This window comes from Haematobia irritans, chromosome 5 (assembly GCF_050003625.1).
Source record: "Haematobia irritans isolate KBUSLIRL chromosome 5, ASM5000362v1, whole genome shotgun sequence".
NCBI classification, from domain to species: Eukaryota; Metazoa; Arthropoda; class Insecta; order Diptera; family Muscidae; genus Haematobia; species Haematobia irritans.
The window spans coordinates 71,963,949-71,978,640 of record NC_134401.1 but is presented as its reverse complement, the minus strand read 5'-3'; the positions used below and the strand labels follow the sequence as shown (position 1 = coordinate 71,978,640).

At 37.8% G+C, this 14,692-nt stretch overlaps 1 protein-coding gene across 1 annotated transcript in view; it reads right to left on the bottom strand.

Annotated features, from left to right (window-relative positions):
* The window catches only part of Elk (Eag-like K[+] channel), a 1,103,641-nt gene that overhangs the window by 1,056,145 nt on the left and 32,804 nt on the right, over window positions 1-14,692 (bottom strand). Inside the window, exon 2 of the mRNA XM_075312997.1 lies at window positions 10,204-10,309. Coding sequence (XP_075169112.1) covers window positions 10,204-10,279 — 76 coding nt within the window. The 5' untranslated portion in view covers window positions 10,280-10,309. The remainder of the gene's footprint in view (window positions 1-10,203; window positions 10,310-14,692) is intronic.

Sequence of the window (14,692 nt, the reverse complement as noted above, 5' to 3'; positions counted from 1 at the left end):
CAAAAATCCGCAAGCCAAATCGGGGGATCAGTTTATATGGGTGTTATATATAATTATGGATCGGTGTGGACCAATTTTTGCGTGGTTGTTAGAGATCATATGCTGAAACCATGTACCAAATTTCAGCTGGATCGGATGAAATTTGCTTCTCTTAGAGTCCCCGCAAGCCAAATTTGGGGGTCCGTTTATATGGGGGCTATACGTAAAAGTGGACCGATATGGCCCATTTGCAATACCATCCGACCTACATCAATAACAACTACTTGTGCCAAGTTTCAAGTCGATAGCTTCTTTCGTTCGGAAGTTAGCGTGATTTCAACAGACGGACGGAAGGACGGACCTGTTCAAATCGACTCAGAATTTCACCACGACCCAGAATATATATACTTTATGGGGTCTTAGAGCAATATTTCGATGTGTTACAAACGGAATGACAAAGTTAATATACCCCCATCCTATGGTGTAGGGTATAATAAAATGAATTCTATTGTTTTGTTTTCAAAAATGTATGCTACTTCAATTTTATTCAATCTACTCCACTTTTTTCCAAAATCTACTTCACTCAATTTGTCACTAGCGGCAGCACTGATAGTGGTGGATCCATGTCTCATCAGGAGTTATGAAACGACGCTTAAAATCCATTTCATTTCTCTTAAGCGACCACTACGTGGTTCATCTTCAATGCTTGTACGACCACGTTTAAATTCAGCAACCCATTTTTTTACTGTTGCATATGAAGGAGCACTTTCACCTAACATATTCACCATATCATTATGAATTTCTTGTCCCGATAAAACTTTTTTATGTAAATATTTAATGACAGCACGCATTTCTATTTTTTCCGTTGTAAAAAAAATTGCTGATGCGTCTTTTTTGAACACCCGTTTCTATATGAAGGAGTTGCCAGATCGAAACAAAATTTAACATGTGTTCATAGCAGAGATGGAAGTTTCCAGAACACTTAACTTTTTTCTTTTTATACCGCGCTTTTTGTGCTAGGCTAAGAAGTTTCCGAACTGCCCTCGTATACTGCTATAGTTTGAACCCCGGAGTACTTAATTCACATATTTTGTTTCTATAAACATATGTCCTTGTGTATGCAAGGCGGGCATGCTAACCATTGCACTACGGTGGCTCCCTTTATTAATGATAGTCATCACAAGGCTGTATTTAGCAACTGAGGCAAACGATCTTTGGAGGATTGCAGCTCATCCGGTGATCGTTCCCTTTGTTCGTAATCGTGTTTCAGAAATCTTAGAAAATGTTGGTAACCGTAAATGGCAACCAGGTCGAAAACCTATGTTGTTAGCACCTATATTACCTATTTATTTTCATAATTCATTATGATTGTAAATATATAAATAAATAAAAGTAAATGACAACACGTCGACTCTGAAAGTCTACCAGCCGATCTAGCTAGTACAGGTTGTTCACCGTCTGATCTGAAGAATCATGCGTTGTGGTGGCATAGACCACAATGGCTTCAGTTACCTAAAGATAGATTACCAGCTTTTGAAATTCTGAATACAAAAGTAGAAGCAAAAGTTGTGAAAGTTTTTGACATTCGAAGACTTTTTAATAAGATTTTCGCATTGGAAGAAGTTGACAGTTGGGCAACAGTGAGAGCGCTAATATGTCAATCGTCATCAATGTCACGTATCGTGTATTCCACTTTTCGACGCCTGGGACTCAGATCATTTTTATACCAAGGTCAACGATTTACCAAATTCAAAATTAACTGATTAACTTCCACGCTCGTAACAGATTAACTTCCACGAAGACCTTATTCTGACCCTCTACCCGAAGACCGTACAAGAGATTTTAGCGATCCCTTGTCGACCCAGACCCAAGGAGTAATTTACCCATCGACATCGAACTTGGTACAGATACTTATTCTGCAATCCATCGAGAAGAATCCACAATCACCGAACTTTGCTATGTGAATGCCTACAAAACAGTGCGGGGATACATCATTTCCGGCCCCATAAGGAATCTCAGCCCTTAATCTGGATTTAACACTTGGTCACGGGGAGGGCGGAATGTTGAAGGGTGTGCTAAAACTATGCACGTTATTGTTTTTTACGTTGTGTTATTTAAGTACTTCAGACATGTACATAGCGGTTTGCTCCAAATGTCACACATACACATGTGGACTGAAAAATATGTGCGAGTATTTTTTTAACGAGGCCATTGTTTTTATAATTTATACTTTTTATTAAACATTTCGGATTAATTTATAAAGTAAACATATTTATAAGTAAACAAACATAACTTAAAATAATGTAAATTCAAGAAATTCGTCGAATTTTATGTGGACAGTATTTATACGAATTTATACGAAAGTTGGTTAGTGTTAGTGCTTGAGCTCGTTTGCTCAGCGTATATTCTGGTGGTACGCCAGAATAAATTGTTTGTTGGTAGTCCTGGTAGTACACCAGAACTTTTCTTTTAAAGGGGGTTTAAAATTCTTTACTAGGTGATACACCAAGAAAAGAAAGAATCACGTTAGTTAAAACAGCAAGGTTTTTAAGCGTAGTGATCATCTTTATTAAATTTATTCTGCCTTATATACTAATAGTTAATACAAGAAAGTAATAATAACAACAAAAATAAAATAAGTAAATGAAAAGAAAACAGTCGAATTATTTGCCGGAATTGCTTATGCTGCAGTTGAACTCTTTTTCGATATGAAGCCAATGACCGGTGTTGAATTTCATATTGTTTGGCTAATAGCTTGAATAGCATACGCAAGGTAAATGTTCTTGCGTGTGCCATTCAATACCTGACGTATGAATTACCACCTTTGGATTGGCTGTAATATAGAAAGAATGAGAATGAAATGGGCAACAGATTTTAATTTTTATTCTATTAGAGATTTATTTTATTTTGCCAAACAAAATAAATAAATCGTGGAGAATAAACATATTGCGGCCAGGGGGGTCGTGAATAATTTTGATAGGCTTGCATAAGCTAATTCCGGTTGCGTAGATAGTTGTGGTGATATACGCATGTTGGTTGTTGTCAGGTTTACACGTTTTGGAGGTGGTGAACCATTGTCTTTGTCGCTGGATGCAGCGCTGTGCACGGATGAAAAAGACTGTTTTTCATATGTTTGGCTATAAACATTATATGTTTGGAAAACAAATTTTTAAACACAATATTTTTGAGTGCAAGCATATAATGTTCATAAACTAGCATAACATGTTTGGGACATATATGTTAATATGTTAGAACATATTATGTTTGGGACATAAAATGTTTGTAAATATAATATGCTTGGATGCAAACATATATTAATTTAGAAATAGCCTATAAACATATATGTGTTTAGTAGCTTGGAGCGCTATTTAACAGGGAGCGATATTGAATTAAGTTGGTGGTTGTTGCTTGTTATTACAAAATTAACATTTTATTTCCCCTTGGGCAATTGATCAGCTACTTCTTTGATCCTTACAAACTGTGTGGTCCGCTGTTCGAATCCCCGTCCGGCAAAAGGTAAAATTAAAATAAAAAAAATCATAAAATTGAATAATTTCTTCTACAATGTTTGTATTACAGAAAAAGGTGCTAAGAACTAAAAAATATCGTGGAAGTGAGAAAGATGTGAGGGAATATACAATTAGGCAGAAACAAAATTTTGAGCATTCAGGTCGAAAACCTATGTTGTTAGCACCTATATTACCTGTTTATTTTCATAATTCATTATGATTGTAAATATATAAATAAATAAATAAAATTTTGAGCACAATATTGTTTGGGAGAATTTTTTTAAGCATATAATATTTTTGGGTGCAAAATGCTTCCAAACATATTATATGGTCACATAATAATATATTGTTTTTTGGAAGACTACATTATTGAATTTGGATGCAAATATACAAAATGTTTGGAACTTAGACTACTCAAACATATATTGTTTAGACCAATATGCTTTCAGACATATTATATATTGGAAGAGATCAAACATATAAATGTTTGGGCAATACCCAAAAATGTATATGCTTGAAGCAAAATATGTTTGGGAGTATATGTTACAGAAGCGAATTATCTCTTCTTTCGTCATTAGCTTGTTCCATCTGACCCTGGAAAAGTTTCAATGCTTTACCAAGTCGCCAGTTCATGACAGGCAAGTTATCTTTAATTGTGACTATAGTACCCAATTGCAGATTTTGAGCCTTAGTTTGCCATTTATTACGCTGCTGGAGTTTATTGAGATATTCCTGGGAACATCTTTTCCAGAATTGGTGTTTTACTCGGGATTCTAACTCCCATCGTTTTGCCAAGGTTGATGATGTTGCTTGGACTGTAGTGGTGCTATTGGCCTAGAGTTTAGTATCGCTTCAACCTCTATGACAATGGTATCTATTTCTTCATATGTCAAGGATGCACTCGATATTTCCTTTATCAGAAGACCTTTAGGGGATTTTACAGCTGCTTCCCAAAGTCCACGGAAATGAGGAGATCACGGAGGTATAAAGTGGAAAGTAATGCTTCTAGTTGCACATTCTCGTTGTATTTTTTCTTGAGCCGTCGTTGAGAATAACAAGGTTGACAGCTCTGCGAGTTGATTTTTTGCTCCCACGAAGTTGGTAGCGTTATCACAATATAGGTTTTGGCAATGGCCCCTTCGAACAATGAATCTTTTCAACGCCCCAATGAAGGCATCGGTTGTAAGGTCCGTCACAAGTTCTAGGTGAACCGCCTTTGTTGAAAAGCAGCAAAATATCACAAGGTATGCTTTCTGAGGTCGTTTTCCTCTTGTTTTGCAATGTACCCAGATTGGTCCGCAATAATCTACCCCTGCGTTTATGAAGGGCCTTGCAGGCGTTACTCTTGTTTCTGGCAAATTTCCCATAATTTATTTCAGAAGCTTTGGTTTTGATCTTGCACATTGTTGCTCTCCTTTGATGGGCCAGAAGCGTTGTCTCACCGTAGCAAGGAGTGCGCTAGTCTTATTTTCCGCAATGCTTATTTTCCTTATGTAACGATTCGAAGATTAATCGACTCATTGGATCATTGAATGGCAAAAGCATGGGATGTTTAGCATTAAAACTCAAAGTTAATTCTTGTAGTCTGCCTCCAACTCTTAAAACTGTATGTTCGTCCAAGAACTGCGACAAACTTTTGATTTGACTTGAACCTTTAAAATCTATATGCTTCTCCAGTTGTAGAATGTCTTCTTTGAAGTTAGAATGCTGTGCTATACGAACTATGACGATAAGTGAATCGTGAAGTTCAAAGGGAGTGAGGGTTGGCCTGTTTTGTCGTTCTTCTTTACGGGTTTTGGAATTTTTAATAAATCTCAGAACAAAAGCAACAATTCGTTGGAGTGTCTTAAAGGAATTCCTGTGGTTTATTCTGTACAAGAAGTATTCTGTACAAGAAGAACGGCCAACATTAGGTTGTGGAGGTTCTGCTTTCGTTCAGTGATATTCGAATCAGGAGAGAGAAGAAACGCACGAGGCCAATGTTCTCGTCTCCGTGAAGAAAGAATGGTCCGTGCATCCATTGAGTTGTTTGTGGTAACTGATGTGGGTCTAATCCCCTAGATATGATGTCTGCTGGGTTATCCTTGGAACTAGCGTGTCTCCATTGTTCAGGAGTCGTGTTGTCTTGAATTGAAGCATAATCGTATTACTTCAATTCAAGACAACACGACAAAGGTGTGAAAGGAGGATGATCTTGAGTTGATCCAATTTAACACTATTGTGGAATCAGTTCAATAGTACGTGGGTACTGTCATCATGTCTAAATCGCGCTTGACTTTAACCGCCAAGTTAGCTCCCAGCTGTGCAGCGCACAATTCTAGCCTTGGAAGCGTTTGTTGTTTAAGGGGTCCTACCCGGGATTTCGCATAAAGGAGGTTTACAAGTATAATCTTATTCGGTAAGATTGTTCTAATGTATACTGCTGCCCCGTATGCCTTTCCTGAAGATATGAAGTTGAGTGTTTTGAGAAATACGTTATGTGACTTGAGGTTACCTCTAAAGTTTCGCCATCGATAGTCGAATTTTGAAGGTACAGCTTCATCCCATGAGAGATTTAGATTCCACAGTTCTAGGACAAATATTTTCGCCCGGACGACTACAGGAGATAGCAAACCTAGGGGGTCGAAATACGTGCAAGATCTGAAGTGACCGTCCTTTTGGTCACTGACCTGATTGGCGCTAGGTTGACTTTTACTTTAAGTTGGTCAGCTTTGGGTAACCAGGCCAATCCAAAAGTTTTGGTATAATTGGTGTCCTCTGTGGTGAAGTCAAGGCTAACTTCTTCTGTATTCAAGCTGTCTGCTCCGCCCAGACCAACATCCACATAGAAGTTCTTTTCCAAAAAACTGGCTGCTAAAGGAAAATGCCTCTTGTTTTCCGGGCTTATTTCTTTCAAGCATCTAATTGCCAGATAGGAGGCTGGTCGGGTTCCGTATGTAACGGTATTTAATGTGAAGTAGTTGATAGGTTCAGTGGTATAGTTTCTCCACAGGATAATCTGATATGGTCTGTCTTTAGGATGCATCAGTATTTGACGAAACATTTTTTCTATGTCGGTGGTAAACACGAAACGTGGCAATCTGAAGCGTAGCAGAATAGCAAACAGATCATTATGTAGTGTTGGGCCAGTATGCAAAACATCGTTCAGTGACTTTGCAGATGATGTTTTTGTTGAAGCATCGAATACAACTCGATGTTTAGTGGTGCTGCTTTCAGGTCGTAGAACGCAGTGGTGGGGAATAAAATATTTTGCTCCTGTCACATAGTGCTTCGTACTCCTCCATAAACTCTGTATTGTTGTTTTAAGATAATGTCTTTGGATAGACGCCGTTACAATGACAAAACGGTTGAAAGCGAGACTATGTGACTCTCCTAAAGAACTTGGTTCGGCACAAAATAGGAACCTTACGATGAATCTTCCTTCTTTGTCACGTCCAGTATGCTGATTAAAGTAAGCTTCGCGCTGTGCGTCATATATCGATAATTGTTTCTGCGTATAATCGATTTCTTCCAGTTTCCAGAATCGTTCTATTGTCTGGTTCATGCTGTCTTCATCAGTTAGTACCCCACATATTGATGTTTGCAAGTGTTGATCAGATACCTTCACTGATGCTATCCACCCAAGTATTATGTTTTGCAAGATTGTCTCCTAGTTGGATTTGTCCGATAGCGAGTAGCTGATGACAATATTCTGCGCCTAATAGGATGTCGATTTTGCCCGGACAGTTGAAGGTAGGGTCTGCCAGCGTTACATTGTTGGGAATTAGCCATTTATCAATGTGAATAAATTGAGCAGGTTGGGAATAATTATTTGTGGTAGTACGAATGCCTCCAAGCGCGTAGAGAAATTGTTGGATATCGACTGGAGCGAAATGTTCACTCTGTGTTGAACCTTGGTCTGATTTCTTCCTATACACTGATTGACATAGTCGTAGACCTACTTGGTAGTCCGAGTCGTGCTACTAATATTTCCGTAATTAGGTTGACTTAAGATACCGAGTCGAGTATTACTTTGCATTCGCTTTCCAGACCATTCGCCTTAATCTTGACCAATGCAGTTCCTAGTATAATATAGGGCCTTCGAGATTCAGAGTTTAAGGCCACACTTTCAGCTATAACGGATGGGGTAGTGATAAGCGAAGCCGCCGTGGATTGGTTGGAAGTTGTTGCTGATGCTGGTGTTATGGTGTGTTCCATGTGATCTCCTTTGATTGATTTAATTGAGGAATTAGAGGGTTGTGTGGGAGGTTGTTCCAGGTGAACGAGCGTATGGTGCTTTCTCCCATATTTTTGGCAGCGGCCTAAAACCGTGCATTGTTTAGTGGAATGCCGTGCTTTGTTTAGTGGAATGCCTTCTGCCCCAGTATAAGATTGAGGCGGTGTTTTGTGCTAAGTAGAGCGAATTCCTGGCATCGGTATAATTGGTGAAAGTCCTTCTTACAAATGATGCAATGTCGGCTTTCCGGACTCGGAATCCCTGCTGGCACTAGAGAGTTGGATAACTGCTGCCTGGGCCTCTTTCTCGAGCCAAATGTATTATGCTGCATTGTACCCGAGTAGCTCTGGGTCTAGGTACTTGTCTAGAACATTGTCGCTAAGATTCTCTAGCTGTTGCCACAGACGGTTTATTGTGGCCACTTTCACCTCATAGTAGGTTCTTTCCTGACCACTAAATTGCAAACATTCTAGTTGCCGACCCAGAGCTGCCATTTTTCCCGACGAACGGCTAATAAGACCGTCGTGACCGCTAGTGGCACCAACCAGTTCGTTCTCCGTATGCAAGGGTTGTACGTTTTGAGGGTTCTTTGCGTCTGACGTTTGGACTTTCTCGACGAGCTCATGTTCCATTAATTTTATATATTCCAAGGAATGCTTTTGATCTTGTCATAATAACCGGAAACGAAGTATTCGCTGGACGGATCGACACCCTCTGAACATCGTAGCTGGTTGTCAACTTCTTCGAATTCCTTCCAGGCTGCATTCAGTCTAGCCAGTCGGTCTTGGTAATATGCTGCGGTTTTTCGGCCTTTTGAATCTTTCCTAATATTTCTGATGAAGTTGGTGATGCCCTCGCCGATATCCATCAGCTGTCGGAGGAGCTCAACCTGAGTTTCCATCGTTGATTGGTAACAGTAACGAAAGTTGATTGTTACAGGTTATAGGAGCAAAGGTCCTATTGATTAATTGTAGAGACGAAGATCCTGTTGATTGTCGATAGGAACGAAGGTCCTGTTGAGTAATTGTAAGCATAAAGGGTCCTAATGAGTAGTTGTAGGCACAAAGGGTCCTGATGAGTAGTTGGAGGCTCAAAGGGTCCTGATGAGTAGTTGCAGGCACAAAGGGTCCCGATGAGTAGTTGCAGGCACAAAGGTTCCTGATGAGTGGTTGCAGGCACAAAGAGTCCTGATGAGTGGTTGCAGGCACAAAGGGTCCTGATGAGTAGTTACAGGCACAAAGAATCCTGATGAGTGGTTGCAGGCACAAAATGTTAGTGCTTGAGCTTGTTTGCTCAGCGTATATTCTGGTGGTACACCAGAATAAATTGTTTGTTGGTAGTCCTGGTAGTACACCAGAACTTTTCTTTTAAAGGGGGTTTAAAATTCTTTACTAGGTGATACACCAAGAAAAGAAAGAATCACGTTAGTTAAAACAGCAAGGTTTTTAAGCGTAGTGATCATCTTTATTAAATTTATTCTGCCTTATATACTAATAGTTAATACAAGAAAGTAATAATAACAACAAAAATAAAATAAGTAAATGAAAAGAAAACTCTTTTTCCACATGAAGCCAATGACCGGTGTTGAATTTCATATTGTTTGGCTGGTAGCTTGAATAGCATACGCAAGGTAAATGTTCTTGCGTGTGCCATTCAATACCTGACGTATGAATTACCACCTTTGGATTGGCTGCAATATAGCAAGAATGAGAATGAAATGGGCAGCAGATTTTAATTTTTATTCTATTAGAGATTTATTTTATTTTGCCAAACAAAATAAATAAATCATGGTGAATAAACAGTTAGTGTTTGCTTCAGTTCTCTTTGGCATGGATGAACTTAAATTACGGCAAATATCTACCTGTATATTATACCATACTTTTTCAATATTTTCCCACAATTGTTTTTATAGCTGCAGGGAAGCATACAGAGTTGCCTGTTGAGTTCGCCCCAGAGGTTTTCAATGGGATTAAGGTCGGTGGACTGAAACCATCCACTCACCAACTTTGATGAGTGTTTCGGGTCGTTATCCTGCTCTGAAATCTCCAAACAAGTGCCATATTTTCCTCAGCGTATGGTAGCATAACTGTCTCCAACATATTCTGGTACACAAAATTGTTTCTTCTGTACAAACATGTTTTGTTTCACTCTAAGCACATCTTTCTTTAAGGCCACATATAGTTAATACCTAAATTTTTCTAAACAGCGTGCATCAAAATGTTTTAAATATAATTGTGTTTGAATACAAATAAAAATGTTTGTGATTTATTTGAATATTGCACCCTAAATATTTATTTATATACAAAAAATGTAATATGAACGAGTTCTCAGCAACCTATACTTTATTTATCATTTTTCTCTACTCTCTTTCTCTCTCGCCCTCGTTTTCTTTCTAGCACATTATTTTTAAGTGCAAGCATAACATACACCGCTTTCCTCCATGTATACGTCAAGTTGTCTTCACTTAAACTTCTCTAATTCTAAATATATCATACTTACGTGTTCCATCAAATCTGGTAGCTATTGTGTCCAGAAACGTATTTTGTGGTGCAAGCAATCCCTTTCTTGCCGGCATTGGAAACAGATACTTCAATATATTTTAAATCTAAAATAACGAAACAAAGGAGAATTTATATAACTTAGCGACAATAGTATATAAATTAATTAATATTTGACTAAAACTTATTTTTTCAACGGTCTCGCAGCTTTCAAGGCATGCGACGATTTTGATTCAAGTTAAGATCAAAACTAAATAAACCCAGCAAAAACTCCTATTACCAGGTATGAGTAAAAGTATGCTTGCGCCAAATTAGGTAACAATTTCTCCTAAATATTTCTCCTATTCTTTCGGCAGCAGTCGAAAAATAAGTACTTCGTCGCAAGCATACCAGCGCTCCAAAAATATACTCATAAATTACCATAAATATACTCAAAAAGAGCGAGCGTGTTGCACTCAACCAGTGCTGCCAATTTTGCCGATTTATCTGCATTTTGACGATTTTTTACTCACAAAATTGACAATTCCGATTTTAACGATATTAGCTCCGTTCTTTAAACATATAGTTTAGGGAGTTAAAGTTTTTACATTTTGAAGAAATTTTTGAAAATACTAAAATAAATTTGAAAAATTTTGGGAGAAAATTCGGAAACAAAAAGGGGAGTACTTTGGGTTTTCGTGTTTTGTCAAAATTCGTACAAATAATCATGATTCTTCCACACTCCACAGCAAACGTAGAAATTTTTAAGCAAAAAAATAGATGATAGCTGCAGAATAATTCATTGGTTGGAATATTCTGTTCAAAAATTAACCTAAAATGAAGTAACTCAAGTTGTTTTAATATCAAAATTGGTAATAATTTACTCAGAATGTGGAACAGAAACTTTTAATAATTATGATAAAATTCTAGTACAGTATTAAAAATAACCACATATAGACATATCTATCGGAAACACCACAAATAAGGCCCTGTTTTGGAAAACACGGGACTTTTTCTTTAGTTTAAAAATATTTAATTTTTCAATAAAAATGTATATATATATATATATATATATATATATATATATATATATATATATATATATATATATATATATATATATATATATACGTCTACAAAGTCGACAGGTGTATGGACGACGGTGACTCGTTTGGTTACGCAGGAAAAAACGTTTAAAAGAAAACAGTTGGAATTCATTTATACCGAAAACAGTAAGGCATATCTATTTCGGCACAGTAAGGCATATCTCAGACAATCGACAAAGGCAAGGACGAAAAAATTGTTTTTAAATTAGTTTGTATTAGGGGAGGACGATAAATTTAGTTATTGGCATTGGTATGGCTCCTTTTTGCGTTAATACCCTCGCACTTTTCCGTCATCCCCGGTATACACTTTTCGGCCCTACCTGCATGAGTTAGGAGGCATATTATCTTCCTTGATGACAACCGTAATGTCTTCTTTTACATCATCCGTAGGATTTGTCCACTTATACCGTTTGTGGAGCTCCTTCAGATATTCACTTTTCCACCTGATACAGAAATTTTGGTGTAACGCTTTTATACGTTGCCATCGATTAATAAGTGACATAGGAGCTTCTGTTATATTGGGGTCAATGGGCAAACCGATAAAAAATGCCTAGGAGTAAGGGCGGCCAAATCCTGCGGATCCTGAGATATAGGTGACAAAGGACGAGAGTTCAAGCAAGATTCCGTTTTGGACGAAAGTGTTTGGAACTCCTCGAATGTGAAGTTTAAAAGTTTTTACCACTGCTTCCCAAAGGCCTCTCATATGAGGCGCTCCAGGAGTGATAAAGTTCAAGGTTAAACCCCGATGAGGATAATTTGGCAGAATGGCCAATTGGGCAGTCTGGAGAATTTCCCTCGAAATAATCTTCGAGGCACCCACGAATGTGGTTCCGTTGTCGGAATGTATGTGGGTACGACAACCGCGCCGAGACACAAACCGACCGCTAGGAATGTGGACGTAGAAAGGTCAGAAGTGTCTTCAAGGTGTATTGGTTTGGTGGAAAAACACACGAAGACACAAACGTACCCCCTTCGTAATTAAGCAAGTTCTTCCGGTATAATTCTTTATATCGAAAGGGCCCGCTAAATCCAATCCAGTGTGATATATATATATATATATATATATATATATATATATATATATATATATATATATATATATATATATATATATATATATATATATATATATATATATATATATATATATATATATATATATATATATATATATATATATATATATATATATATATATATATATATATATATATATATATATATATATATATATATGTAGGTTAGGTTAGGTTAGGTTAAAGTGGCAGCCCGATTAAGATTCAGGCTCACTTAGACTATTCAGTCCATTGTGATACCACATTAACTAAAAGTACCTATTACATATGGGCACTTCTAGTTTTAACCGCTGAACCTTCTTGATTATTTTTCTTTGTTGAACCAACCAGATTGATCCAAAAATATTAGCAGACTGCTTAAGTTAACGTTTTCCAGATCCGCCAGTAATCTGAAGCTATATGTTCCTAAAAGTTGCTTGCGCTTTACACAAAATGCAGGACACTCACACAAGAGGTGTTTAATTGATTCTTTTTCCTCCGCATCATGACAGCTCATACAATAGTCATTATACTTCGCGCCAACAGTTTTTGCAAAATCTCCTATCAGGCAGCGACCCGTTATAGCAGATATCAGGAGTGATATCTGACGTCTCGAGAACATTAGCATATCTAGTGTGCGGTTTAAGTTGAAATGGGGCCATATTTGCTTGGTGTCGTTACAACCCTTGCAATTCTCCCATCGAACATTTTCCATCATAACAGCCTTCCCACGCAGCATGAGCTTGCAGGTAGCTAGGGGCATACCAACAAATTCTAGTTCCCCTGGAATATGTAAGGTAGTCCCTAGCCTTGCCAACTCATCCGCTTCGCAGTTCCCCGGTATGTTCCTATGGCCAGGCACCCATATTAGGTGAATATTGTACTGCTCAGCCATCTCATTGAGAGATTTGCGGCAATCGATGGCCGTTTTCGAGTTGAGGAACACAGAGTCCAAGGATTTTATTGCAGGTTGACTGTCTAAGTATATATTAATGCCCACATTTTTTGGAACATTACTTCTCAGCCAATTCGCCACCTCTCTTATTGCTAATATTTCAGCCTGAAAAACACTACAGTGATTAGGTAATCTTTTCGCTATTTGAAGTTCCAGATCATTAGAATATACTCCGAAACCCCACTTGTCCATCCAATTTGGAGCCATCAGTGTAGAAATCTATATATTCTTTATTCCCCGGGGTCTGTGTGCACCACGTCTCACTGTTGGGGATTAGAGTCTCAAACTTTTTGTCGAAAAGTGGACTCGCCAAAGTGTAATCCACTACGTTAGGCACATCTGACATTATTTTGAGGACAGAACTGTGACCGTAACCTTTTTCCGACCACAGCGATAGTTCGCGCAACCGTACAGCCGTTGTTGCAGCTGACTGTTTGGCCAAAATGTCTAAAGGCAATAGATGCAGCATGACATTAAGGGAATTTGTTCCTGTCTTACTAAATGCGCCTGAGATACATAAGCTCGCCATACGCTGAACTTTATCTAAACCAGTCGGTTTCTGAAGTGCCGGCCACCAGACTACAACACCATATAGCATTATAGGTCTAACCACTGCCGTGTATAGCCAATGCACAATTTTTGGTTTTAGTCCCCACTTTTTTCCTATTGCCTTTTTGCACGAGTACAAAGCTACAGTTGCCTTCCGCGCCTTTTCTTCAATATTAAGCTTAAAGTTCAGCTTCCTGTCCAAAATAACGCCAAGGTATTTTGCACAATCACCAAAAGGAATTTCAATACCCCCTAAGGAAATAGGCCTAACCGTGGGAGTTTTGCGATCTTTGCAGTACATGACTAATTCTGTCTTTGCTGGATTTACCCCAAGACCATTGTCTTTCGCCCATAGTTCAGTCATCCGGAGGGCCCTCTGAATAATATCTCTGATTGTGGATGGGAATTTTCCCCTTTTATCCTTTCTTTTTCTAGAGTAACCAGAAGGCTATTTAAAGCAACATTCCAAAGAAGAGGTGATAGAACTCCTCCTTGGGGAGTGCCTCTGTTCACATACTTTGGTATGTTTGCTTGTCCTAGTGTGGCTGAAATACGTCTCTTCATTAGCAGTTCGTCTAACAGCCTGAGTATACATGGATCAACATTCAGAGTTGTCAGTCCATTTAATATCGAGCTCGGATGGACATTATTGAACGCCCCTTCGATGTCTAGAAACGATGTCTGTATATATATATATATATATATATATATATATATATATATATATATATATATATTATATATATATATATATATATATATATATATATATATATATATATATATATATATATATATATATATATATATATATATATATATATATATATATATATATATATATAT